The sequence below is a fragment of the Rhineura floridana genome, chromosome 11 (assembly GCF_030035675.1).
Source record: "Rhineura floridana isolate rRhiFlo1 chromosome 11, rRhiFlo1.hap2, whole genome shotgun sequence".
Lineage (NCBI taxonomy): Eukaryota > Metazoa > Chordata > Lepidosauria > Squamata > Rhineuridae > Rhineura > Rhineura floridana.
Window position 1 is genome coordinate 29,247,589 of NC_084490.1, and position 25,784 is coordinate 29,273,372.

The 25,784-nt window shown below is 40.6% G+C and overlaps 2 protein-coding genes across 4 annotated transcripts in view; both read left to right on the top strand.

Annotated features, from left to right (window-relative positions):
• The window catches only part of LOC133366804 (olfactory receptor 14C36-like), a 36,178-nt gene extending 11,674 nt beyond the window's left edge, over window positions 1–24,504 (top strand). The window contains exons 1-5 of one of the 3 annotated variants that reach the window (XM_061590305.1): window positions 432–512; window positions 2,823–3,099; window positions 14,179–14,234; window positions 16,340–17,063; window positions 20,353–24,504. In XM_061590305.1, coding sequence (XP_061446289.1) covers window positions 20,355–21,008 — 654 coding nt within the window. In that variant the 5' untranslated portion in view covers window positions 432–512; window positions 2,823–3,099; window positions 14,179–14,234; window positions 16,340–17,063; window positions 20,353–20,354 and the 3' untranslated portion in view covers window positions 21,009–24,504. Of the gene's footprint in view, window positions 1–431; window positions 513–2,822; window positions 3,100–14,178; window positions 14,788–16,339; window positions 17,064–20,352 lie in introns of those variants that run through there. The other 2 variants (XM_061590304.1, XM_061590306.1) reach the window with 2 other exon arrangements.
• On the top strand, window positions 3,187–3,798 carry LOC133366740 (olfactory receptor 14C36-like). The gene has a single exon (XM_061590193.1). It carries the CDS (start codon window positions 3,187–3,189, stop codon window positions 3,796–3,798), a length of 612 nt encoding a protein of 203 aa, XP_061446177.1.
• Window positions 24,505–25,784: the final 1,280 nt, after the last annotated feature.

The window sequence follows — 25,784 nt, forward strand, 5'->3', positions numbered from 1 at the left end:
ATAGACAATTGGAATACATGATGAAAGACAGCCTTAGATTGCACACTTTGAAAACATTCTGTTACAGTCAGAAATTCAGCATTGCTGGCATAGGCTCTGGACCATAAGTGCAGAGCTATTCAGGGAAACAGGGAGCTAATCTTTAGAGACAAAAAGAAGTCAAGTATATACTTCCATCACATATGCCTGTCACTTTTACTGCAGCAGCTTGAAATAAGCTTTTCCTCCAACTAACATCTGCAAAGCCAGAGGAGTTGTGAATCTGAAAGAAGACAGAGAGTAATATCCCAGAATTGCATGAGATATGAAAAAAAATGTGAACAATCTGAAGAGAGAAAAAGGAGACGGACAATGTATACTTGAGTTGCTTGTACTTTACTGAGTGAAAGGCTAAGAGCAGACAGGAAAAGGAAGATGTCTAGATGAACCAAGTAAATAAAAGCCATGTTGCTGATAAAGCATTTGCAGCAGAATTGCAAATATCAACTTGATGAAATCTACTGGAAAATACAGTAAGAATTTTATTTCTGTATCCTCAGATTTTGTTAGAAACTGTTTTTCCCATCTCCCCATCTCTCCTTCCTTGGCATATTTTTCATTCATTCTATTTTTTCTTTTCCCCATTTTTTAAAAATATTATTTTTGCTCTTTTTTCTTATTTTTATTACCTTCTTTTTCTAACTGATTATCCCTTCAGTTGTGAGTTCTCTTTTCCCAATCCTACTATTTCCAACACGTTTTGTGGCTCAGTGATGCTTGCTCTGTTATTTCCAATCCTTTCCTAATAACACTATGGCTTTATTTTTCTCTACCACCAGATTCTAACCTGATGTTCTGAGTAGTTGTCCACAAAGATCTTTATGCTGACAACTTAGAATGCACCACTCTATAGGGGTAGTGGTAACATTTGGTCTCAATGTGGATTATTGATGATTGCTGCAACCAACTAGAAGCGTTGCTTTGACACCAGTCATTTCAGCACATTTCCATCCTGGCTGGTCAGAGTGTTGAGTGTTCTCCCGTCTGTATTTTTTTACTGTCTGCCCAAAATATGAATTATACTAGTTACTGATTCTGCATCTAGTTACTTTTCTTGTTTCCAATCATCCCGGGTATGGGAAAGACTGTCAGGAAAGGTGCGTCTAAAACAAAATAATACAACTATCAATGTCTACCAGCTATGATGGCTAGTAGACAGTACGGCCCTGAATGCCAGTGGCTGGGAATAACAAATGGAGAAAGTTCTGTTGTTCTCAGATCTTGCTTGCAGGCTTCACATAGGCTTACCACTGTCAAAACAGGATGCTGGATTAAAAGGAGCTTTGGTATGATCCAGCAAGGCTCTTATGTTCTTAAAACACAACTAGACTAATAGGTCGAGAGCCAGTGTGGTGTAGTGGTTAGTGTGTTGGACTATGACCTGGAAGACCAGGGTTCAAATCCCCACACAGCCATGAAGCTCACTGGATGACCTTGGGCCAGTCACTGCCTCTCAGCCTCAGTGGAAGGCAATGGTAAACTACCTCTGAATACCACTTACCATGAAAAACTCTATTCATAGGGTTGCATGGTGCGTCCCATGCTAGGCAGAAAAGGCAAAGATAGGAACAGAGATAAAGATTTGTCTAATGAGTCACTAAAATGAAGCATCACAAACCAGTGAAGGTGAAGGAAGATAGGGCTGATAGTTATTTGAAGAGTGCAGAGAAAGTATAGGACTATAACGTATTGATCTCATGAGAACTCATGGGTAAATTAAGAGAATTAAGCTACAGGCACAACTTTTAAGAGAATCTTTATAATGGGATGTTCAATTTTTTACGAAATATAATCAGAAATCCAAAGAAGTAAATTTAGGGTTTTCATGATATGAATTATTTCAGTTAAGATTTTCACATCTATCCTTTGCACACAAAAATTCTACCACCAGGCATATGAGAGTTTAATACATTTTGTGCCTGCAGATTAGAAAACCACAACCTAAGGTTGATTTCTTGTTGTGAAATCAATATGCTATGTTCAAATTTTTGACATGTTAGCAGGAAAGATGGGAAAATATTTAGTGATGGTTGGTGTGTTGCCAGATGAATCATATTAGTTTGGGTCCTAAAGATAAATAATATAAAGGAATTTCACACAAAAACAATTTTACCTCCTCCCTTTCCCCTTGTATCCACCTGTGACCCATGTTAAGTTTCACTGGAATGTTAGAGAACGGCCTTAATAATATGGGAGTTGGGAAAGGGAAATTTTAGGATTCAAGTAATTATGATCTTATTTATTTGTGACATTAAAGCACGATTCTTTCTCTCAGTATCTCAGAGTCGCTGACATTTTTCCTGTATAATATTCTGTTTAGGTAATGTTCATGACCAAATGTTCCCAGCTTCAGGAACAAAGCTGCATCATGTGCCTTTAGGTTATTTCCTGAACACCAACAGACAGAACTGGTGTTACACTAACGTGTTCTGTGAGTATTGCCTTAAAGACTAAAGGCTGGATCCAGAGAAGTGTGAGAGGAACTCTCCATGCACAATAGGGCTTTCCTGTGTCCTCCTTCCCATTGCAAACCTTTGCACTCAAAGGACGGTTAGGAATGGAATTGAGGGGGCACATAAGTAGCCCAAGCCAAAGGAGCAAAAATCTCCAGTGGGAGAACTAAAATCATGGCATCATTCATCTAACAAAAAGTAATAAATTTCACAAATCATACTTGGAAATGGATATAGGTCCAAAAATGTTGGAAGCATTTCAGAATTTAGTGTGAATTCACATTCTTTTATGCAAGGAATTTATAAAACATTCTCCTCTTTCCCCAACAGTCAACATATTATAGATGCCATGTCCAACATAACTGTCATAGAAAGCTTCCTACTTCTGGGATTTTCTGGAGGCCGAGAACTTCAGGTTTTGCACTTTGTGATCTTCTTGGCAATGTACCTGGCTATCCTGATGGGAAATCTTCTGATCATTACCCTTGTAGCTGTCAACAGTCACCTGCACACTCCAATGTATTTCTTTCTTGTCAACTTATCAGTCCTTGATCTTGGATCAACCTCTGCCATCATGCCCAAATCCATGGCCAATTCCCTTAAGAACGTAAGTCTGATTTCATATTCCGAATGTGTCACACAAATGTTTTTCTTTCTCCTTTTCCTGTCATCGGACTTGTTCCTCCTCACTGTCATGGCCTATGACCGATATGTAGCTATCTGTCACCCACTGCACTATGCATCTATGATGAAGTGGAGTAGCTGCATCCAGATGGCAGGAGGAGCATGGATGGGAGGTTTCCTTAATGCTGTTTTGCACACTGGTACTGTTTTTTCACTGCCCTTCTGCTCTAATATTATTAATCAGTTCTTCTGCGAAATCCCACATGTTGTGAAGATCTCCTGTTCTGATTCATACCTCAGTGAGCTTTGGCCTCTTCTCTTTAGTATAATATCAGGTTTTGGCTGCTTTGTGTTCATTGTCATTTCCTATGTGCAGATCTTTACAGCAGTGCTTAGAATGCCTTCCATGGCAAATAGGCAGAAAGCCTTCTCTACTTGCATTCCTCACATCACGGTTGTATCCATATTAGTGTGCACTACTGTGTTTACCTATTTGATTCCAACCTCTAACGCACCATACAATCTGGGTCAAGTTCTTGCTGTGTTATATACTGTGGTGCCTCCAATGATGAACCCAATAATCTACAGCATGAGGAACAAAGATGTCAAAGCTGCCTTGTGGAAGTTGCTTGGTTTTATCCTTGGTAAGAAGAATAAAAAGTTCCCTCCCATTCATCTATAAGCCTGTTCCTCTTTCATCCTCTCTTGTGATGCATCGTCATTTTGAAAAATAACAGCTATTTTCCATAATTGTTTTCTGTAATAATAACATGTATTGCCATTTGAAAACACTTTAGATTTTAAAGACGTATGTCTTGTAACTGATTTTAATTGGACAGAGAACACTGTTGGCTTGTGCAGGGGGAGGCACATTGTGCAAGAGGAACCCCTCCACCAAAAAGATGGAGGTACATGGCCTGACCAGGCCTTTGACAGGGCAGTTTGTCAGTCTTCAGTTGCCCTCTCATTGGATCCTAATTTTTAAATTTATATCATAGCTTTTTATTGATTTAAAATGCTCTGGACTATTTTCCTAACTTTTAAAAAAATAAATAGCAGTTCCAACATGAATACATACGTTGACTTTATCAGAATGGCAGATATGCAAAAGTGGGACACCTCTCCCGGGATCTTACATTCTGATGCTTTATATGCATGACAGTGAGGGAGTCCGGAAACCAAATATATGCAGTTTGATGAAACATTTAAATACAAGTATATTGAATGAAATAACAACTTGGGGAAAGGTAATGGAAATGCATTAAATGAGGATGATAAAATAAGATGGCTGAAGCAAGAACAGCTGATAGGAACCTTCAACAAGAGCTAGAATGTTTGAGAATGATAACGAATATGGTGTAAACATGTGTGGATGAAGTGCTGTATAACGTGGAAAATTAGTGAAAACACACTAGATCATTAGGACACATACCAAGCTCAGAAAAACAAATGGGGTCATTAGCAGTCCTTACATGTCAGGTGGCTTGAATAAGGTGGAAATGCCCAAGGGGGGATTGCTGGGGCAAAGAAGGTCAATGAAGATCTACATAAGTCACCAGCAACAGTAATAGGGACAGAGAAGAATATCACATCACAGCCATAAGAGAGGGGCTAAATCACATCTGACTACATCATGCCTCTGGCTTAGGTGACATTCTTTTATTTAGATGGATCACCCAGGTAAAAGGTTAATGCTGTCTGTGTAGAAATGGTAAACTAATTGTTTTGTCTATGCATCAGGTGTATGGAGTATGTGTGTTAGTGTGGACTGTTGCTTATCAGAGTAGTACTCATTTTAAGGTGTGAATAAAGCACTGAAATTATACAGCCACAAGAGTGGCTGTATACTATAGCCAGCGTGGATTTTACACATTCCACAATGTTAAATTGAAAATACCCCCCTTCCCATTCTGATGCTTTCCATAAGCTCATTTGAAAGCAAAACTTTACGAAACTTATATTTATTTATTTTATTTATTATTTAATTTGTATCCCTCCCTTCCTCCCAGCAGGAGCCCAGGACAGCAAACAAAGTGCTAAAAACACTTTAAAACATCATGAAAACAGATCTTAAAATACATTAAAACAAAACAGCGTTAAAAACATTTTTTAAAAAAAGAACTTTAAAAAAGGATTATAAACATTATTAAAAAACATATTAAGCGATTCTAACACAGACACAGACTGAACGTATAGTCCTGAACTCAGAAACACTTGCTTAACAACCCTGTAAATTTTCATGGTGATAAACAAAACAGTCAGAAAGAATAGAGAGAGAGAGAAACCTCAGAGCCCTTTTGGACTTTTTTCTCTGAGAGTTCTCGTAATCTGTTGAAATTCATTAAAAGTCAGCCATGTTCACAGAGTACCTGTAATCCTGTTACTTCCCTTGCCCCATACTCTGAGCTTCATCTTCTGCAGTTAAAAAGTTTTAAAAAGCCTGGTTGATTTTTAATTAATTTAATAAATTGTGCATTGAATTGAATGTCGGGCATGCTCAGTAAGAACCAACTGTCAGTGTTCTAAAAGCCAGACTCCCAGCTGCTTGCCTTGTCTAATCAGGGGGTCACACTGCCACCAGACTTTGATTTCACATGAGACAGTCACAGCTTCCCTCAGAGAATCATGGGAAGTGTAGTTTGTGAAGGGTGCTGAGAGGAGGCTCCTATTCCCCTGAGAGAGCTCCACTGGCCAGACTGGTTTAACAGTCAGCTGCTCTGATTGAAGGTCTATGAGGAGAACAGGCCATCTCCTAGCAACTCTCTGCACCTTACACTAACTACACTTCCCAGGATTCTTTGAGAGAAGCCATAACTGTCCAAAGTGTCATAAAGGTCTGGTGTGGATGTGGCCAGGGACACCTTTGGTTTAAATTAGGGTGGGAGGCTACATTAGGGTTGCCATATTCCAGTTCCACAAATCCAGGCAGGTTAATTTGCATATTATGTAAAGTATTTGCATATTATGCAAATATCTGAATATAATTTGCATATTATGCAAAATATCTGCATATTAATATTTGTTTTGTCCAGTTGTTTTGTTTTTGTGCTTAGGAATTACCACCAAAAGCTGGGGAAAGATGTGAGAAATCTTTTTTTTAAAAGCAACATTTTCAGCCTTAAATGCCTAGACTCTAGTTTCCAACACTATGGAGTATTTATTGATTGATTAAGAGAATTTATATCCTGCCCTTTTGCTGTTAAAAACAGAGCTCACCACAGCTGACAAATATAATAAAAACAATAAAAATACACAATCAATATAAAAACATAATAAAAACACAAAATAGCAACAAACATAAAGTAAGTTAGGGCAGCAGTACGGTTAACCATATACGATATATTTCAAAGATGCGGTGGGTGGAGAAAAACAAGAAGCCAAAATGTTAGGAAAAGGAGTCTTTCACACCACATGTTCAGTTCTAAATACTGTTGCAGTAAGTTTTACAAGTTCCTCCAGTATTCCACTGGTGCAGGCACTCTGACATTCAAAGTATCTGTATGTTTCTTAAGTTTTATAAAAGCAGAGCTTTGCTTAACTCAAAATTTCTTCTCCCTTTGAGCAACCACATCTACACAGTTACCACCTCCATACTCAAAATGAAACTGGGCCTGGAAGTGTGCAACAACCCCACACATACCTTGCTAATTAAATTATCAATGCCAGGATGTCTGTCTTATCGACTACTCTCCTGCTCCCCCCCCCACTGGGCATCACGAAAGACCCAGTCCTGGGCTCAGAAAGAAAATAAATATCTGGTCCTCTTCAAAGTATTGATAAGCCTCTTGTTTTAATTGAAATAATAATTATAAATTCTTGTTCTTATCACTAATGGGAGTTAATTATCTTGCATATGCTGCTGTTGCTTCTATGGCTGTAACAGAGTGAGGTTAAAGATAAGTGAAATGCAAATAGGAAAAAAAAACACAAAAGGCAGTAAACTTTCCTAAATGTAATACCATACCAACCACAACAAGATTCCTATGAGTAAGGCAGAAAACTAAGCATCTCACAACCAGTCAGGATTCCTAACCAAAAACCAAAAATATGATAAATGAAGAAGTATTTATATAAGCATGACTATCAAATATATTTATTATTTACACAAACTGTAAAGATATTTATAGTGCAATCCTAGGTTTATTTATTCAGAAGCAAGTCCCAGTGTATTCAGTGGGGCTTACTCAAACAGGGACAGAAATGCAACCTAAAGTGATAAGCAACTTTATTCACACAACCCAAAATTCTGAATCATGCCACTTTATGCTGTTTTGCAACTGTTTATACTTGTTTTTATGGTTATTGGATTTTAAATGGCTTTATTTCTTGTTGTGAGTTGCCTTGGTTTCCAACCCTACCTCACAGGGGTGTTGGAAAGACTCCATACACGCACACACACACACTGCAGATGTATAAATACATACAGCCCATATAATAGTTTATTGTCAAACCAGTTGGTCATTGCAGAAACATCAGTATTAGTTTTAAAAAAATCAGTATTACTTTCCTACAGAATAAAAACTGTAATACCTAAGTAAGCCCTGCCTACTTGCTTTAAAATAGGACTGGAGAAGGGGGCAGAAAGAGTTAGAACACAAACACAATTCTTTTTTACATTCACTCCAAAGTCCCATTGATTTTCAGCACATTCATAACCATGTCTACTCAAAAGTAAGTCCTACTGAATTCAATGGGATTTACTCTGGGCATATGGGATTAGCATTGCTCTTACAAAAAGCAAGCATTGGGAAGGTTTTCAAAACACTGCCCAAGATCTGACTTCTGCACACAAGAGGAAAAAAAACTGAAATGTATATACTTACCCAATATATGAGATTTTCAGATAAACGGAGTGAAACCACCATTTTGTTTTCTAGACACTGCCTCAGATCAATGAAACTGAAACAATCCCTGATTGGCTGCAATCCTGAATGGGCGGGGTTAAAGCTAGGAAGTGCATACAGTACTGTTTAAAGAAAGATTTAACAGTTGGGGGGTGGCTGACGTTTTTATGCATATCTCGAGAACCGGACCACCTAGAAACTTAATTTTTTAAAAAATTAAAGCTGAGAATCCGGCCACCTAAGGGGCTAGCCGGGCACCGGGTGACATGCATAGAATCCAGGCAAAACCCGGCTAACCGGGCAATATGGCAACCCTAGGCTACATGTGCCTGCTGTAGAATAAAAGGGTGGGGGAAACCCTGAAAAGCAGTGATACTGTTCACAATGTTTTCCTTTTGGAAAGGAAAGGGCTTCCCCTCTGACCAGTACCCACCCACCCAATCTCCTCCCCTCCCCTCCCTGCCCCTCTCCCAGGTCAGTGTTAGACTATGACCTGGGAGATCATGGTTCAAATCCCTGCACAGCCATGAAGCTCACTGGGTGACCGTGGGCCAGTCACTGCTTCTTGGCCTCAGGCAATGGTAAAACCACCTCTGAATACCGTTTACCATGAAAACCCTATTCACAGGGTCACCATAAGTCGGCCAGCCCATTTCCAAACATGATTGCACAGAAATAAATCTCATTGAACTCAGAAAGTATGCAACTGGTCAAACCCACCCTCTCTTCTCTTCCTTCCCATCCCCTCCCTCTTGCCCCTTCCCTCCTGGGCCAATCCCCTCCTGGGCCAATCCCCTCCCCCTCCTCCCCATGGTTATTTCCCCCTATTTTAAGCATGATTGCATGGAAGTAAATACCATTGAATCCAATAAGCATGCAAATTATCAAACCTGCCCTCCTCTGCCCCTTCAATGCCCCTCCCCCTCCAATCCCCTCCTTCCCTTTCCCACTTCCACCTCTCCCTCTCCCCTCCATTTCTCGTTCCCTCTCCCCTCCCCTTCCCCTGCTTCTCCCCCATGGTCAGTTTTACCTATCCTAACCATGATTACATAGGAGTAAATCCCATTGAACTCAATAAACATGCAAATGATCAGACCAGGCTTTCCCCTCCTCCCCCTTTCCTCTACCTTCCTCCTCCCCTCCCCTCTTCCCTGTGCACCCCAGCCATCCCTCCGTCCCCCTGGTCAGTTTTACCTATCCTAACCATGATTACCCAGGAGTAAATCCCACTGAACTCAATAAACATGCAAATGTTAATTCTCCTCTCCTCCTCCTCCTTCCTGCTCCCCTCCCCCTGCTCTCTTCCCTCTACCTCCTCCCTTCCCCATTCCCTGTGGTCAGTTTCCCCTATCTTAAGCATGATTGCACGGGAGTAAATCCCACTGAACTCAATAAACATGCAAATGATCAAACCTGTCCTCCTCCTCCCTTCCCCTCCTTCCTGCTCCCCTCCCCCTGCTCCCCTCTGCCCTTCCTTCCCTCCCTTCCCCTTCCCCTCCCCCTCCCCTGTGGTCAGTTTCACCATTCGTAAGCATGATTGCAGGGGAGTAAATCCCACTGAACTCAATAAGCATGCAAATAATCAATCCATTCTCAGCAAGCTTGCACAGGATCCCATTTCTTACCTCCCGGATTAAAAAGCAGAGAAATTCATTGATTCTATCAAACAGGGAAAGCAGGGAAATTGGGCAGGTATAATGAATGCACCAGGGGAGCAGGAAACCTGACCTCCTCTCTGAGATATTGTACTGCTCTACAGATTTGTCAAAATGCAAACACCATTTGGGTTGGTCTTTCACAGTCCAATCCACTTGCTGTGTAGCTTGGAAGAATTTGGTAACGTGCCTCTGAGCATATGGTGAGTGGTGGCAATACCTGCGATTAGCCCCAATAATAGAAAGAATAAATGTGCTGTGCTGATCTTATTTTAGCAGGGAAGAAGCAACATTAAGAAAGTTGACATAGTTCAAATATGTCTGATTTCCTTTGCAATTTTAGTGAAGTTTCCTATAGGAAATCATTTTCTTTTCTTCTATTTCTGTGAATATGTGAAGTACAGCAACACTTTGCAAAATTTACACTAAAAAAACTCCAAACATATTTGTGGAATAATGGCACTGACTATTCTGCAGAATAGTCTCCAGTGGACCTCAGAAGTGTCTCAGTTTGCACAAGATAAAACAGTGGGGGGTGAAATATATTCTAGCAAAATTCTAGGTGTGGTCTATGTTTTTAATTGATCATGAACACCTTGCCTTAAATAAAGTGGTTTAAACATAGCAGGCTGAAAACACACATCTTTTTTCCAACAGCTAGAGTCATTCCTGAGGTAGCAACATATTGTAATCAGTCAGATTTTACATCAAACTGTAATTTCAGATTCAACTGTTAATGCACCCAAAATAGAAATAGAACATAACCTCCAATTTGAAACACAAAAGGCTGTCTTCACCATCACATGACAATGACCAATAAAAAGGCTTTGAAATTAATAAAAAATAAATTTGACAAAGGTTTCTTAGATGAATAATGAGGGAAATAAAATTTTCTAGATTTGATTTTCTGTAGAAACATTATAACACAGGAATGAAACAAAGTAAGAAGAATATCAGCAAACATTCAAAAATGTAATTCTCCATCTTTGGAGATGGCAGGTATTGCCACCACTCACCATATGCTCAGAGGCACATGTTACCAAATTCTTCCAAGCTACACAGGAAGTAGATTGGACTTTGAAAGACCAACCCAAATTGTGGTTGCATTTGGACAAATTTGTAGGGCAGTTTAATATCTCAGAGAGGAGTCCAGGTCTCCTGCCCCCCTGGTGCATTCACTATAGCTGCCCAGTTTCCCTGCTTTTTAAAGTTTGGTAGAAATCTGTCTTTGCGGGTGTCAATTCTCATCAGATGTCTAAAGAACATGTTATTAGTGGGATTCACAAGCTACAGCAAACAGACACCAGGGCTCTGTGTGTTGTTCACCAGACAGTTATCTGTCCTGCTCCATGGCCTCACATGTTGCACAAAAAATATGGGGAGAAAGGCAGTTGTCAAGTTACATTTCCTCTAAACAAGCTATGCTTGTTTAAGCATCCATTGCTATGTCGTGCATGTCCTCATAGTGGAGTGTTTGCCAATTGAACTATTGCTGCTTTCACACTGCACTTTATTCTACTATTCTTCAATTTCTTACCTTGTAATTTGTGCATTATATTTGATCTTTCACACAATGTACAACCTAGTTCTGGAATTCTAGTGGAATATAGTAAAAATTTAGCACTACTTTTCATGATACATAATACCAGAAAAATCTGTTTGTGACCTTGGGAACATGGAAAATATGGGAGTTTTTCGCTAGCTGCAGCCACTCACGTGACAGGCATCCCAGCATGCAGTGCATTCCCACCCTTTAGGCACACACTTTTTTTCCTGTCTGATGAAAATTGTACCACTATGCTGGTGTAGGTGTGGATAGCAGCGGCATTTTCCCCACACACCCCTGTGTCTATACAACTAAAAATAAAAAAGTCAGATGCTAAAGGGAGAGGGGTCGTATGGCGATGGGATAAGACTTTAGATCTCCTACACAGTGGGGAACTACAATGCACTTGTGTGTAATGGGTGATGGACAAAAACAAGACATTCATTGCATCCGTGTGAAAGACATTTGTGCGAATCGGCTGGAAAAGCTACTGTTCCTTAGTACAACAGGTACTGCAGTGTGAAAGGAATTTTAAAAATCGGGACAGAAATGCTACCATTTTAATTCATTTAACTAATGCAATAAATGCCATGTCTGAAAGCAGCCCATTGGTGAGGGTCCTGATCCAATGAAAACCAGGAACCCTTTTGAAATCAATAAGACTTAAGATAGTCACAGCTAAACTGGACTGCTGATCACAGTAAGACTTGAGTGCCACTATTTTGTAAAATTTGGTTGGCGTAAGAAAGATATTGCCCTGCTATAGATTTTTTCTTAGGGTCAACAGCAGACTTCTGCTTTTTGTGTAATTTTAATTGTATTCTGGCCATAGTCTGTCATATTCCAAACCCAAACCAAGTCAAGCAGAAACATAAGGATTTAAACTGACATTGATATTGATCAATCCCATTAATCTCACTGATTTAACAGCATATTAGTTATGTGTTGTTGTGTTACTGGTTGTTTAATTATATTAGCATTAAGATCAGAGGAGGGTAGAGGGAGAGAGACCATATAAACAACAATGCTGAGCTTCAGCTATCTCAGCATAATACCTGTCCTCTTCCAAAAACTAGCTCAATGCAAATGGTGAATGCACATACAGTGTCTGAAAGAAATGATCATTCCCCTTGTTTCAGTCTGGTAGTCAGACACATACTGCTTCTGAACAGAAAATAATGGATTCCTAGCTTTTAGGCATGTACCAATTAGTGATTTAGGCTGCAATTCTAACCCCACTTACCTGGGAATAAGCCCAATTGAAATAATAGGACTTACTTCTCAATAGACACAGTTAGGATTGCAGCCTAAATCACACAAAGCAAAGATTTGGGAATGATGTGATATGTGTTAAAACTATGCGGTACAACATTGTGCTGTTAAGTAGAGGGATTTTGCACAACTGGTCAGCATGCCTTCCCCTCAATCTAGTTTGGAATCCTAATTGTGGGGAAGTAGGGTGCTTTCATCCTTTACCTCCTCTGTGATCCCGATCTAGCTCCCCGCCTCTGTTATCTTTCAATGGGAGCTTTTTGGCTATGCAAATTGCAGTGCTTGTGGGACTGCAATCCAAGTTGGGACTGTAACGTGTGTGTGTGTGTGTGTGTGTGTGTGTGTGTGTGTGTGTGTGTGTGTGTGTGTGTGAAAGGTTGAAACTCCCTATCCCACATACTAGGGTCCCAATGCATATCAGACCCCACAGGCTTGCAGTATTGGGGAGGGAGGACAGCAGAACTGAGGTCACATATAGCTTTGCCCTAGGCTAGAGAAGCTCAGGGATTGCACACTCTCCTTTTCCCTAGGTGACAGAACTTCCTGGGACTTACCCATAGCTCCAACAGAAGCTTTAACCCATCTTTAACTGCTTGGATGATATCCAGACTAGATGTTCCTTCATCTCTGTAGGCTGGATCCAGAGGATCTTCCTTTCACTGAGGAAGCTTTTCTGAATCCCATCGAGGGCCTTTTAATGTCTTGTGCACTGAATTTGGATCATGACACTGTTTTGATTGTGACATTTGTATTCAGAACCAGGGACTTACAAACTCTGGTAACATCACAATCACACTGGATAATATACTTCTGTACTATATTACATTTCAGGGGTGCCAAGTCCTTAATAAAGGGTGTTAGTAACTTGATAAACTGTTCCTGGAGTCAAAAAGTGGCCTCTACCATATGGCTGTCCATTGCCTGGTAAGGGCATAAAGATTCACAAATGGAACCTGGTTTGTTTTGTCATGGCATGATGATTATTGGTTTGTGGTAACATGGGGGCAGGCTTTCTCACTGGTGACTCCAGTGTTGTGGAATGTTCTCCATGCTCAAATACGAGAGGCCTAATTGGCACTGGCATTCCACTGACTGTTGAAGACACACCTGTTTAAAGAAGTATTCCCCTGGTCTCTTCACCTGAACCTCCTGCTCTAATGGCTTGAATTGCTCTTTTAACTGTTTGAATTGTTGTGTTGTTTTAATGGGCTTGTTTAATAGTAGTTTTTAATTATGGATGTTTATTGTAATGTTTTGGTGGTATCGTTTTATTGTGTATTTTAATTAGTGTTTTTAATTTTAATTTTGGTTCTATACTTGTAAAACACAGTTAAGGAAGCATTGTCTGGGTCTCACTGAGTATGCAACATGATAAAAATAAATAATTGGAATACATGATGAAAGATAGTCTTAGATGGCAATCTTTGAACGTGGTCTGTTGTAGTCAGAAAAGTCAATTTTCTTTGCATTGGCTCTAGGCCATTAGTACTGAGCTATTCAGGGAAATGGGGAGTTAATCTTTAGAGACAAAAAGAAGTGAGCCACATAAACTTGAAGGTTTCACTGCTGCATGACATAAGCTTTTCCTTCACCATCAAGTACAGGAGTTTTGTGTCTGATAGGGGAGAGAGGGGGGGAGATATCCAACAACTGCATGGAATATGAAAGAAAGATTAACCATCTGAGAAAAAAGAAAGAAAAAAAGAAAACACAAGATGTATACCTGATTGGCTTTTACTTTATAGAGTGAAAGATGAAGTGCTGATAGAAAAAGAGAAAGACATCTAGAACACCAGCCAAGGTAATTAGAAACCATTGTGCTGAAAAAGAATTTGGAGCAGAACTGCAAATATCAGCTTGATGAAATCTGTAGGAAAATACAGAAAAGTTTTTATCTGTATTGTTCAGTCTTGTTGGAAACTGTTTTTGCCAGAACCCCATTTCTCCTTCTTTGACAGATTAAATTATTGCTATATTTTCACCATCACCATCATCATTCCTTGATGGTCAGGTTTCTGGCTCCCCTGGTGCATTCACTATTCCTGCCCAATTTCCCTGCTTTTTAAAGTTTGATAGAAATATCTGTGGGCTATAGGTGTGTTCTTAAACTTCAAGGTGTTTTGCCTATTAGTGAATATATCCTGTGTCTGCTGTCCTTTGGGTGCATCAGAATAGAGTGCTTCCTGTACTGGCACCTGTGAAAAGTCCAATAAGGTCAGGAAATAATATAATATAATAACCCCCCAAATAATATATCTGATTGGGTCAGGGTACTGTAGGGCAGGGGAGGAAGAAGAATCCCCAAAATTTGAAATGCTGTTTATGGTGGGAGTTAATGGCAGTACGCCTTGGATGTGAGAATTGTTTCTACACATGTGTAACTGAAGGAAGAATTTCCCAAAGTGTATTATGGCTACAATAAACATTTAGCACCTAAAATACTTTCTCCCAGCTCTTTCTTTTATTAGAATGACAGCATCATCTTGAACTATTGAGGTAACTTGTTCCCACTTGAGTACAGTGTCTAATGTCCCTAATGCAATTGGTAATGGTTAGGGAAGCCTACCTAGACATGTAATTTTATGCTGTAGGGCAATTCCCTCTTCCAAAATGGCAGACCCATTTCTCATATACAGTGTAGGTAGGGTTGCCAGGTTCAAGGCCTGAGACTGATCCTGTGTCTTTAGAAGAAGAGAAGGTCAGCCATGTGCAGGTGTTCTTGCAACACTGTAATGGGAAAAACCACAAGGCGGAATTCTCCTTTCCCCCTGCACAACTTTTAAAGATACAGAAGACCTCTTGGTTGCCAGGCCCGGCTGAAGATGGTAAAAGGCACTTCTAGCCACTGAGGTCACCTGGGCCTCTGACTACAAAGATGGATCCAGCAGCACCCCAGACTACAAAATCTACTTTTTCAGAGGGAGTAGACCCCATCCAAAGAAGGCAACTGACCAATTATCCAAATTTGGGAACCACTAACCCACAGCATCTCCATCTTGCTAGGATTCAGACTCTATTTATTGGTCCTCATTCTGCCCACCACTGGGTCTAGGCACTGGTCCAGGACTTGCATGAAGAGGAAGGAGGAGGGGGAACCCACTTGCAAAGCGGTATCCTAATTATCAAAAGTGAAAAAACAACACACCAAGTATTTTAAAATGTGTGCTAAGCTCAAAGTTCCTCTTGCTCCTACTCTGGGACCGGTATGTAATATGTTTGCTAGTTGGCATTCTCGCCCTGCAGATCAAGGATAGAATGTATATAATTGCTACGTAAAATTCCATTCTCAGGATCACACAGTTCAAAACACATCAATCAAAGATTATGCTTCTTTTGCTTAAAACAATATGGTCATTAATCAAAAGTTAATCATACACCCAGGCCTACCCGCTTCTCATGAGCTGTGAACTTCAAGCTGAATTTGTTTTTCTTATGATCCCAAGGCCTGTGGTCTTTTGCTTAATTTTTTTTATGATTTTTATTATATAAACCTATACCTTCTAATATAATAACCTATGTTTATATGTGTGAATATATAAAAATCAATTTTTCCTTCATCACTTTCAAGGGCCTAAATAGTTTGTGGCCAGAATGCTTGAGGGATCCTCCATCACTTCCACCTCCTGGTCTGAACCAGAGTACTCAGAGGGGATCATGACAAGTGTTGTAGAATGTTTCCCCAGCTCAAATACAAAATGCTCCATCAGTATTGGTATTCCAACAGCTCTGGAAGACACACTTGTTTAGGCGTTCCCTTGAGCTCCTGACCTGAACCTCCTAATTGCTGTTTTAACTGTTTTATTAGCTATATTTTAGCATGCATTTTAACTCTGGATGTTTATTTTAATAAAGGAATTGTTTGTGTATTTTAATTGTGTGTTTATATATTTGTGTGTTTCCTCCCAGCAGGAGCCCAGGGCAGCAAACAAAAGCACTAAAAACACTTTAAAACATCACAAAAACATAAAGACAAAACAACTTTAAAAACTTTTTTTTTTTTACAAAGCATTGCCAGACTGAAGGCACTGGGTCTGGCGATGTTTCCCAGGGAGAGGCAGTGCATCAAGAGATAAGTTTTATACTTGTCAACCACTTAGAAGCCACTTTGGCAATCGGTATATAAAATAATTAATGAAACATCAACAGCAACAACACTATGGGAATGATTTGAAACAGTTCAGAAGATCTGTCTGGGTTTTATTGAGCATGTGGCTTGATAAAAATAGACAACTGGAACATCTGATGTAAGACAGCCTTAGATGACAAGCTTTGAAAAGTCAACATTGTTGGTACTGGCTCTGGGTCATTAGTGCTGAGCTATTCAGGGAAACAGGGAGTTAATCTTTAGAGACCAAAAGAAGTCAGGTATACAGTTCTGCCACATAAGCCTGCCACTTTCACTGCTGCTTGAAAGAAGCTTTTCCTTCACCATCGAGCAGAGGAGCAATGCAGTGAATTGATAGGAGAGAGAGAGAGAGGCATATCATACAACTGCATGGAATATGAAAGAAATATGAATGATACGAGAAGAGAAAAAGGAAATGGAAGATGTATACCTGATTTGCTTTTACCTTATTCATTGAAAGATGAAGTGGTGACATAAAAAGAGAAAACATCTAGACCAACCCAGGTAAGTAGAAACCATTGTGCTGATCATGGTTTTAGAGCAGAATTGGAAATGCCAACCTGATGAAATCTATAGGGAAATACAGAAAGGATTTTATCTGTATCATTAAAACTTACTGGAAACTGTTTTTTCCAGCTCTGCCTTTCTTCTTCTTTAATACCCTTTTAATTATTCCACTGCTTTCTTTTTGCCACCACACCAAAGAAGACTCGTGACACATGTATGGAGAAATGTTATATTTATTAAAATATAATACATAATCAATCAAATTCAAACCAGCCAATTAATGGATATCAAATACTTCGGGCAGGTGAGGCTCAACCTATCTGTGAGGGTATAGACCCTCTAAACCAGGAGGCAAGTCAGTCACATCGTACTGCATCTCCCCAGTCAAGGATGTGGGAAAACTTATCCCTCCATGCAATTGGAGTCAGATATGTGGTTCTAACCTCTGCATCCTGGCGTTCACCCCGATGCGCAAGCCAGTCCCACATGGACACTCCCCAGATCCACACCAGACATTGCACCTTGATGTTTCCCCAGGGAGTGCCCTTTACCAAAATGCCTCAACCACCTCAATTTTAACCCCAATTACCTCACCTGCCCAAATTTGACACCAGCCAAACTGGAAACACCACGACCCCTCTCCCCAGGCAAGCCAATTGAATCAAACCCAAGCAGTATGGAGTAGGCAAAACGAAAGAGATCCTGAAATCAGGATCTCCAAAAAAAATTTCCTACTCAGCCCCATCTGGCAACTAGCAGAGCCCATACTGACAAGGGGGGGGTGCCGCAAGGCAAAAAAGGCACTTTTTAGGGAGGAGCAGGCTATTTATAGCTGCTCAATCCCTCTCCTAATTGGTCAGAATGCCCCACCTGACCAATTCAAAACCTTCCCGAACCTTCCCGAGTCTTCTCAGAAGTGGGGTGGTGGCAAACATGCCCCAGCACAAGGCGGGAACACCATTATCTCATCCACCTTTCTCTTTTAGTATTATTGCTATTACATCATCATCATTGTTATTTCTTCCTTTTTCTAGCTGATTATGCTTTCAGCTATATATTCTGTTTCTGCAGTACTACTATTTGGATTGCTTACAGTGCAATCCAATACATGTTTACTCAGAAGTAAGCTCCATTTGGTTCAATTGGACTTACTCCTAGGTGTGTATTGGATTGCAGCCTTAATGATGCATGATGTGCTAATTTCAGTCCTTGGTCATAACGGGGGTTTGGGCATAGGATTATCCTGGCTGGGACAAGGCAAGTCAGAGTGTTCAGTGGGCTCCAGTCTGTATTCTGTTAATATCTGCACAAAATATGAATATGTCTGGATGCTGAATCTTCAGGTAGTTACTTTTCTTGTTTCCAGACACCCCTGCAAGGGGAAGCCAGAAAAAGTGGCTGGATCTAAATAATAAGGCTAACAATGACGACTAGCCATGATGGCTACATGTGATCTCCACTGTCAGAGTCAATATGGTTTTGAATACTATTCGCTGCGAATCACAAATGGGGAGAGTGCTATTGTGCTCAGATCCTGCTTGAAGTCTTCTTATAGACACCTTATTGGCTACTGGGAGAACAGGACACCGGACTAGATAGGCATTTGGTCTGATTCAGCAGGGAACTGAAACCAATAGGTATAGAATAAAGGAAGCTGACTTATACCAAGTCAGACCACCGGTCCATGTAGCTCAGAATTATGCACTGTTAGACTCTCCAGGCTTTCAGACAGGGGCCATTCCCAGTCCCACCTTGAGATGCCAGGAATAGAACCTGAGACCTTCTTCAGACAAAGCAAATGTTCCATGACTCATCTCTGCCCCTTCCCTAGTTCTAAATCAATAGGGGGCCATATCGTTAGATGTTATTTCCAAAAGCTACATTAATAAGCCTATCCCCCCACCAAAAAAAAAAAATGAAGCGCACAAACCAGCACACATCAAACTACAATGGACAAAAATGATATTGATTGGCCCTAAGATTGCTCAAAATGAGAAGCTCATTGTGCTGGCCTTCCAAGTCATTCATGCAAGTCAGTGATGAGAACTCCGAATTACTCCATTTCAGCTGAATATCAAGTATAGCTCCACAGCTCCAGACAGAAAGCGCATGAGTGAGGCAGTTACCCTGTGCACACATTTGCAGTTTTCAACGTTTGCAGAGTGGCAACGTTAAGTAACCACAACAATTTTTCACAAGGTGGTTAAAGTAGTATATATATTTATACAAATGGAAACTGATTAGGCAGTTGTTGCTCTGTTGTTACATGGGAGTCAATTGTGTTACACCTAAATCCAACCAATTGTAATTTTATTTATTTGTGACACTTTTGCCCCTGAGAATGATCTCAGAGCGCCTGACAAAAGGTTCCTGGGCAATCTTCCATCCAGGCAATGTTCGTGGTGAAACCTGCTTCCCTTCAGGAACAGAGATACATCATGTTCCTTTAGGCTATTTTTTGAGCTCCAGAATGCAACAGGAATTACACAAACCTGATCTGCAAGTATTGTCTTAAAGACCAAAGGCTGAATCCAGAGAAGTGTGAGAGGAACACTGCTTGCACAATGGGGCTTTCCCAGCTCATCTTCCCTACTGCAAACCCCTGAACTCTGAGAACTAAAGGACCCTTAAGGAATGAGATGGAATGGGGCATAACTGGGCTGCAGTGGAACAGAGCTATCAGTAGAATTTGGGACACTGCCCAGTGGAAGTGCCTTTCTGCTTGTACAAGGTAGTGAAGAACTATAAGGTCCATTGAAAACAACAATAGGAAAATTCAAATGATGGAATTGCTCATTTAACAAAAATGTAGCTAATTTCAGGAAGCATAGTTGGAAGTTAATATAATTCCAAAAATGATGGAGAAGTTTTAGAATGTAGAGTAATCACACACCTGTTACGTGCAAATAATTTATGAACATTTCTCCTCTTCCTCCCAACAGTAAAAATATTGTAGATACCATGTCCAACATAACCATCATGGAAAACTTCCTACTTTTGGGATTTTTGGGGGGCCGAGAACTTCAGATTTTATGTGTTGTGATCTTCTTAGCAATGTACATGATTGTCCTGATTGGAAATCTTCTTCTTATTACTCTGGTAGCTGTCAACAGTCACTTGCACACTCCAATGTATTTCTTTCTTGTCAACTTATCAATCCTTGACCTTGGATCAACCTCTGCCATCATGCCCAAATCCATGGCCAATTCTGTCATGAACACAACATTGATTTCATATTCTGAATGTGTCACACAAATGTTTTTCTTTGTTTTTTTCCTGTCATCAGATATGTTTCTCCTCACTGTCATGGCATATGACCGATATGTAGCCATCTGTCACCCACTGCACTATGCATCTATGATGAAATGGAGTAGCTGCTTCCAGATGGCAGCTGGAGCATGGATGGCAGGTTTCCTTAATGCTGTTTTGCACACCAGTACTGTTTTTTCAATGCCCTTCTGCTCTAATGCCATCAATCAGTTCTTTTGTGAAATCCCACATGTTGTGAAGATCTCCTGCTCTGATTCATACCTCAATGAGATTTGGGCTCTTCTCTTTAGTGTAGCCTTAGGTCTTGGCTGCTTTGTGTTCATTGTCATGTCCTATGTGCAGATCTTTACTGCAGTGTTAAGAATGCCCTCCATGACAAACAGGTGGAAAGCCTTCTCTACTTGCACTCCTCACATCACAGTTGTCTCCATATTATATGGCACAAGCCTCTCTATTCATCTTATTCCAGCCTCTAACTCTCCATACAATCTGGATGAAGTGCTTGCTGTGTTATATACTGTGGTGCCTCCAATGCTGAACCCAATAATCTACAGCATGAGGAACAAAGATGTCAAAGCTGCCTTGCGGAATTTGCTTGATTTTACTCTTGGTAATAAGAATAAAAAAGATGCTTCCCATTTGCCTATAAACCTCTTTCATATTATCTTGTGATACAGCTTAATTTTTAAAATAACTGAATCTGTCTCACATTGTAGCTGTTTTATAGTAATTATTTTCTGTAATAATAATTTATATTGTCATTTTAAAACCCTTTAGCTTTAAAAGGGATATATCTCATAACTGGCAGAAACTAAAGAGAGAAGTTTCTCTCTGTAATTCTGTTCCCTGGCTCTTGAATTCCTTGCCAGGGAAAATCCAATAGGGAACAGCATTTATATTTAGATCATCCTTTGCCATATAAGGTGATTTATAAATCTGTTGTAATTTGATTTAGCTGGTTTACCAATGCTCTATTGCCTTTCCTTTACAGTGTTCTTTTACTTTGTATTGTATTGTTGTTTCCTTTATCTTTATTGCTTTTGCATTGTTGGAATACCACCTTGGGCAACATGTGGTGGAATGATGGAATATACAATAAATGAATGAGAGATGAGTTAGTACAACTTTATTGTTTGAAATCATAGGCCCCCACAATGGAAATAGATACATGTTTCTAAATGGTTAAAAAAAAAAATCTCCTCTGCCATTTTATACTGTTTTTTGTAAATTGCTTTAAATTGTAATTTTTTAAAAATTTGATTAAGAGACATATAATCCTTCTGCCCTCCCTGGTGCCCTCCCTGCTGAAGAACGTCTATCACCAGCTTCAGCTGGTTCATCCACTGCCCCCTTTCCTGAACAAGGATAATCTGGCCATTTGACTCATGTGCTTATAACCTCATATTTAATCTACTGCAGTGCATTGTCTTTTTGGCTTCTCTTATGAATCATAGAATAGTAGAGTTGGAAGGGACCTATAAGGCCATTAGGTCCAACCTCCTGATCAATGCAGGAATCCAAATCAAAGCATTCCTGACAGATGGCTGTCCATCTGCCCGTTGAATACCTCCAGTGTCAGAGAGCTCACTACCTCTCTAGGTAATTGGTTCCATTGTCGTATGGCTCTAACAGTTAGGAAGTTTTTTCTGATGTTCAGTCAAAATCTGGCTTCGTGCAACTTGAACCCAATATTCTGTGTCCTGCACTCTGGGATGATCGAGAAGAGATCCCAGCCCTCCTCTGTGTGGCAACCTTTCACGTACTTGAAGAGTGCTATCATATCTACCCACAGTCTTCTCTTCTCCACGCTAAACATACCCAGTTCTCTCAGTCTCTCCTCATAGGACTTTGTTTCCAGTCCCTTGATTATCCTTGTTGCCCTCCTCTGAACCTGTTCCAGTTTGTCTGCATCCTTCTTGAAGTGCACAGACCAGAACTGGATGCAGTATTCAAGATGAGGCCTAACCAGTGCTGAATAGAGGGGAACCAATACTTCATGTGATTGGGAAACTATACTTCTGTTAATGCAGCTTAATTTGCCTTTTTTACAGCCACATTACACATGGTTCATATTCAGCTTGTGATCAATGACAATTCCAAGATCTCACATGTGGTATTGCTGAGCCAAGTATCCCCCATCTTAGAACTGTGCATTTGGTTTCTTTTTCCTAAGTGCAGAACTTTGCATTTATCCCTGCTGAATTTCATTCTGTTGTTTTCAGCCCAATGCTCCAGCCTATCAAGGTCCCTTTGAATTTTGTTTCTGTCTTCCATGGTATTAGCTGTGCCTCCCAATTTTGTATCATCTGCAAATTTGATAAGCATGCTCTGTACCTCCTCATTCAAGTCATTAATAAAAATGTTGAAGAGCACTGGGCCTAGGACTGAGCCCTATGGTGCCCCACTCGTTACTTCTGCCCAGTTTGAGAAGGAACCATTGATAAGCACTCTTTGAGTACGATTCTGGAGCCAACTGTGGATCCACCTGATAGTTGTTCCATCCAGCTCATATTTAGCTAGCTTGCCAATCAGAATATCATGGGCACTTTGTCAAAAGCTTTGCTGAAGTCCAGATATATTATGTCCACAGTATTCCCACAGTCTACAAGGGAGGTTACCCAATCAAAAAGGAGATAAGATTAGTTTAGCAGGATTTGTTCTTCATAAATCCATGTTGGCTTCTAGTAATCACTGCATTGCTTTCAAGGTGCTTACAGATTGACTGCTTTGTAATCTCCTCCAGAGTTTTTCCAGGGATTGATGTTTGGCTGACTGGTCTGTAGTTCTCCGGTTCCTCCTTCTTGCCCTTTTGAAGATAGGGACAACATTAGCTCTCCTCCAGTCATCCGGTACTTCACCAGTCCTCCATGATTTCGCAAAGATAACAGACAGTGGTTCTGAGAGTTCTTCAGCCAGTTCCTTCAATACTCTAGGATGCATTTTATCGGGCCCTGCCAATTTGGACTCATTCAAAGTGATTAGGTATTCCTTGACCATTTGTCTATCACTTTCAAGGTCCAATCCTGCCCCTTCTACTTCATGTTTCCCGGGAGGGTCATAGACCCTTTTTTGGGAGAAGACTGAGCCAAAATAGGAATTGAGCACTTCTGCCTTTTCTTTGTCATCTGCTATCATTTTGCCATCCTCACTGAGTAGCTGTGCCACAATTTCTTTTCTCTGTTTTTTACTGTGGACGTACCTGAAGAAAGCTTTTTTGTTGCTCTTAGCACCCCTCACTAACCTCAGTTCATTCTCAGCTTTAGCCTTCCTGACACCATCCCTGCAATTCCGTGATACCTGCCTGTACTCTTCCTTTGTGGCCTGGCCTTCTTTCCATTTCATGTATGTGTCCTTTTTTGTTTTCAGGTCATCTCTAAGCTTTTTGTGAAACCACATTGGCTTCTTCTGCTGTTTCTCCCTTTTTTTCCTTGTTGGAATTGCTTGCCAATGCGCTTTTAGAATTTCCTTTTTTAGAAACTCTCACCCATCTTGGACTCCGTTTCTCATTAGGGTGGCTTGCTATGGAACCATACTTACAATTATGGGTGGTCTTCAGACTGCAGCTGGTCCACAATGCTGCAGAATGGGTAGTGGTGAGCAGTACCCCTTACTGGGTGCACATCACACCACAGCTAAGAGATGTGCACTGGCTGCCAATTAACCACTGAATCAGTTTTACATTCTTACTACTTACATATAAAGCCCTAAACAACTCTGGACCAGGTTACTTGAAATACCAGCTTCCCCTCCGTTGCCCAGTAAGGGCATCCATAAATGGAACCTGGTTTGTTTTGCCATGGCCTGATGATTATTGGCTTGTGGTAACATGGGGGCAGGCTTTCTGACTGTTCTCCATGCTCAAATATGAGAGGCCTGATTGGCATTGGCATTCCACTGACTGTTGAAGTCACACCTGTTTAAACAAGCATTCCCCTGATCTCGAGCTGAACCTCCTGTTCTAATTGTTTTAACTGTTTTAATTGATGCATTGTTTTAATGGGCTTGTTTAATAGTACATTTTAATCGTGGAAATTTCTTGTAATGTTTCGGTGGTATTGTTTTACTGGCCGACAGCAGTAAACAAATAACAGTTGCAGCAGCCAACTTTGCCTTGGCTGCTAGGAAATTACGGGCAAACCACATTAAGACTTATAATATCTTGTGATCGTTTTAATCTTGTATAAACTTTTTAGCTTTTTGATGTTTACTTGTGTTATGTTGTATTTTGCAAAGGCCTATGGCTACACACAATAAAGGTTTGTACATGTACTTGTGTATTTTAATTAGTGTATTTTTGTTTTTGTTTTATACATGTAAAAAACACAGTTGAGGAAGTTCTGTCTGGGTCTCAGTGTGTATGCAGCCTGACAAAAATAAGTAAGTGGAATACATGTTGAAAGATAGTCTTAGACTGCAGTTTTAGAAGGTGGTCTGTTGTAGTCAGAAAAGTCAACTTTTTGGCTTTGGCTCTGGGACATTAGTGCTGAGGTATTCAGGGAAACAGGGATCTTTAGACACAAAAAGAAGTCAGGTATACAGTTCTGCCACATAAACCTAACACTTTCACTGCTGCTTGAAAAATGCTTTTCCTTCACCATTGTGTACAGGAGTTGCACATGTGATGGGGGGAAGAGAGAGAGGAGTATCCCACAACTGCATGGAATGTGAAATAAAATGGACAATCTGAGAGAAGAAGGAAATGGAAGATGTATACCTGATTGGCTTTTACTTTACAGAGTGCAAGATGAAGTGCTGATAGAAAAAGAGAAAGAGATCTAGACCACCAACCAAAGTAAATAGAAATCATTGTGCTGAAAAAGAATTTGGAGCAAAATTGCAAATATCAGTTTGATGAAATCTGTAGGAGAATACAGAAAACATTTTATCTTATTGTTAAGTCTAGTTGGAAACTGTTTTCTCAGTGTCTATGCAATACAGCAGAGAAAGTGGTACTTTGAAAATACACACATGTGTTCCCTGTCAACCAGGGGCATCACTACCGGGGTGCAGAGGGTGCAGACACCATGAGGGGGGTGACACCCAGAGCCGCCGTGCCCCATGCCATTGCCCGGCAAGGCTGCTCCAACTCCTCCTTGGAGGCGGGCGGGCGAGAACGGGAGCAGCATCGGCAGGGCAAGGGAGGCACGCCGACGTTCCCATCCCAGGCCTTCTCCGGCTGGGTGCCCCTCCGGAGCGCACCCTCCCAGGGGCATGGACGGGGTGGCTGGTCTCGAGTGGCACGTAGGCGCGCACACGCAAGCCCAGCCACCTCGTCCATGCCCCTGGGAGGGTGCGCGCCGGAGGTCCACACCCCTCTGCACTCCTGCTAGTGATGCCGCTGCTGTCAACTTGCTTAATTTCCCCCCACTGATTTATTTTAAAGGTTAGTGTTTGAATCTCCACCCCAATTACGTCAGATATGTCATTCAAATATTATTACCTCCTCTT

Excerpts from the sequence above, each read along its gene's own strand:
- LOC133366740 (XM_061590193.1), top strand. The coding sequence starts at position 3,187 with ATGGCCTATGACCGATATGTAGCTATCTGTCACCCACTGCACTATGCA.